Source organism: Centropristis striata, chromosome 10 (assembly GCF_030273125.1).
Source record: "Centropristis striata isolate RG_2023a ecotype Rhode Island chromosome 10, C.striata_1.0, whole genome shotgun sequence".
Classification (NCBI taxonomy): Eukaryota; Metazoa; Chordata; class Actinopteri; order Perciformes; family Serranidae; genus Centropristis; species Centropristis striata.
In genome coordinates this window covers 19566074-19569576 of record NC_081526.1, presented here as the reverse complement: position 1 = coordinate 19569576, position 3503 = coordinate 19566074, and the positions used below count along the sequence as shown (strand labels likewise).

Genomic DNA, 3503 nt, shown 5'->3' with positions numbered 1-3503 from the left:
GCCTGTGTATTGGATTCATGAAGTTAGCTAGCTGTGCTTTTTCTTGTTGCTTTCTGCCATTTTGCGTCCCCTTGTTGTGGAATTTAAACCACCCTTTTTTTTTTTTTTTTTTAAATATATTTTTGTGGGCTTTTTCCATGCCTTTAATGGATAGGATAGTTGAAGAGAGACAGGAAACACGGGGCAGAGAGGGGGGAATGACATGCAGTAAAGGGCCGTCCGATGCGGGACTCGAACCGGGGCCAGCTGCAGCGAGGACTGTAGCCTCTACACATGGGGCGTCTGCGTAACCCACTACGCTATAGACCACCACTTTAAACCACCCTTTTAAAAAAAATGATATGAGGAACTGTTTTAGTGGATTGTTTGTTTTATTTAAATACCACAGAAGTAGAAACATGTGACCCACAGATAGGCCTGTCACAATAAATATTTTGTTAGAGGATATATTGTCCCAGAAATTATTATAATATTATTGTCATTTTAAGACAAATGTATGCCACTGATATAATAATATAGTAGGATTATAATGCAAGTACTTTCAAATATAAATTCACTTTTAATTTTTAATAATGTTCCCACATGAATGTGAAGCATCCCGGTGTTGGTACCAGACATGCTCGGGGTCCTTCATCTGCTGCTGATTATGTCACACAAAACGCTATCTACAGCAACGTGACTGGGACAAACTAAGTAGGCTAGCATAGCCTACTTAGTTATATAGTAGCTAGCCTAAGTGGGCTAGCTACTATATATGTATATGTATGTATATATATATATATATATATATGTGTATACACAAATACACACACATAAGTGAAAATATAAGTATTATGTATGTATGTACACATTTACAGGAGTCCCCACACCACACCCTTATAGTCAAAATAAAGAGCAGTTTATTGCTGCTTAGCACACAAATGCACAAAACTTGAACGTTTGTTTCACCACAGGAAAGCGTTGCTATGACTATAGTCGGTTGCCACGACGAACAGCCAATCACAGCTGTCTGACATACAGCCAATCTCAACTGTCCGTTGTACATTGTACTCCCATTCAAGCGTACAGCCAACCATACTGTGTGACGTAATCAACAGACGAAGGACCCCGAGCCGATCTGGTACCTACACCGGTGCTGTTGATTGACTCGGTCTGTAGCTTTAGCTTCTCTTTTATCCCCTAAATCAAATATGAGAAAACTGTTTTAGTGGATTAGTTTCTTCATGTGAACGCCACACAAGGAAAAACAAGTGACTTACACTCACGCTAGTCAGTTAGTCATGGCTGGCATTGATTTAAGGTGTTGTTAGTCAAAATCAAATCAAAATACTTTATTTATCCCAGAGGGGAAATTCAGTTAGTCTGGTAACTCTGGAAGAATGAGACTGATGGCTGTAGGAGCGAAGGATCTTTTGTATATCTCTGTCCTGCAACGGAGAGAGAGTAGCCGTCCACTGCTGTCTTTTTGGTCCATAAAGGTTTTGTGTAGTGGATGATCCGGGTATTTCAAGATGGCCTCGAACATCTTGACAGTGCATCTCTCCACCACCTCCTACGTGTGTCCAACCTGGCTCCAACCACAGAACCAGCTCTTTAGACCAGTCTGTCCAACCGCCTTGCATCTCTGTGTCTGATGCTGCCTCCCCAGCAGACTGCAGCATAAAACAACACACTACCACCACAGACTGATAAAACATCTGCAGCATCTTACTACAGATGTCCAGAGATCTGAGCTTCCTTAAGAAAAAGAGGCGACTCTGCCCCTTTTTGTGGAGAGCGTCAGTGTTTAGGGACCAGTCCAACTTATTATCCAGGTATACACCTAGATACTTATAACTTGGCACCACCTCCATGTCCACCCCACAGGTATTCACTGGCTGAAGAGGGGGCTTGAACCTGCAGAAATCTATGATCATTTCCTTAGTCTTTGAGGTGTTCAGTAGAAGATAGTTCTTGTGACTCCAGTCACTGAAGGCTTTTATCAGATCCCTATATTTAGATTCCCGTCCATTCCTGATAAACGCCACAATAGCAGTGTCGTCGGAGTACTTCTGGATGTGGCAGGACTCAGAGTTGTATTTGAAGTCCCCTGTGTACAGTGTGACCAGAACAGTCCCTTGTGGAGCCCCTGTGCCGCTCATTAATGTCCCAGAGATGCAGTTCCCCAACGTGACATGAGTCATCTTGTATATGGACTTTATTGTTACCATTTGGGATACCAGAAGACCCCAAAGGTGCTATTTCTTTTTGTCATATCGCACAGGATCTTTAGTCTACCATTTTATATTTATGACCAACTGTAAGCTTGTTCCTTATGACAATATATAATATATGTAATATGATATTATAGCGTGACATATGTAGGATTTTTGAGATTAACGCTGATTTTAGATGATTAAGTTGCTGATTTCTTTCAGCTACTATGTTGGGGAAAAGCCACTTGAAATGTGAAATTTACTCTGAATCTCATATCAGATACTGTGGTACTTACTTTTTTTATGTTGGTTTAAAAAAATGTTTAAAAAAAGTATTTATATACATTAGGTGGGAGGTTATGTACAGTATATGCATGTCTACACATGTTTTTAAACAGCATATACAGCTTGCATGATCTTTAGATTGATGATGCTTTATGTTAAATCATGTAATGTTAATATTTTACCAGTCAATACAAGGCTGTTAAAAATTAATTCAGTATCTGTTTCAGGTTGGTTTTATTACATAATATCTGATTTCTAGCATCTATTATGCTGCTGAAAAGGCTCAAGGCTAAACCTTTTTATTCTGAATCTCATTTCAGATGTTTTTTTTTAAAGATTATTTCTTTAGTCAGCATTTTCTCCTTTCATTAGACAGTCAATAATAGAGAGGCGGGCAAGAAATGAGCAGCAGACTTTTTAATCTGTAAAGGAAGAAATATTAGGCACATTTTCCAGCAACCACTGTTAATATTGATCTAATAATTGTTGTATTTGATCAATAAATCATTGTAACATATCCAATCGAAGTGTGAATATTATAAATCATATGTTTCAACACCACAAGGCACTAATCAGGCAAATAATCAGCATGAAAGAGGGCAAGGATTTTATTATATTGGCTCTGAACTGATTACTTAATGTTGATGTCAATGAGCCTTTGAAAACATTTCCAAAAATCAAAATAGCTGAAAAAAAACAGCTGAAGGAATCACGAGTAAAGATGCAAATAAAACCGAACAAATGGGCCACAGAGAATGTGGTTGATTTTGTTTATACACAACTTAAATGAATACACTTGAGTCAAACTTTTGAGGAAAATATCCATTTCATTAGCTGCTAAGTGCTCCAATGTGTTCATAAGCTAGTCTCGAACTTTGTCCATCTGCTTTTTTTGTACCTGAACAAGTGATCCGTTTATCTGACAGTACCTTTCTGACCATTTTTGTTTAAAACGGCTGCCTATAGTGGCTGAAGATGATGCTGATGGGTGTAAGCCAAATATAAGCTGGAATTTTTTGTAAC

General features: G+C 38.6%; 1 protein-coding gene across 1 annotated transcript in view; it reads left to right on the top strand.

Moving 5' to 3' along the window:
* Nucleotides 1–582: 582 nt before the first annotated feature.
* xpo4 (exportin 4) overlaps nt 583–3503 on the top strand; it is a 54834-nt gene continuing 51913 nt past the window's right edge. Inside the window, exon 1 of the mRNA XM_059343255.1 lies at nt 583–607. Within this exon, the coding sequence (XP_059199238.1) occupies nt 583–607 (25 nt within the window). The remainder of the gene's footprint in view (nt 608–3503) is intronic.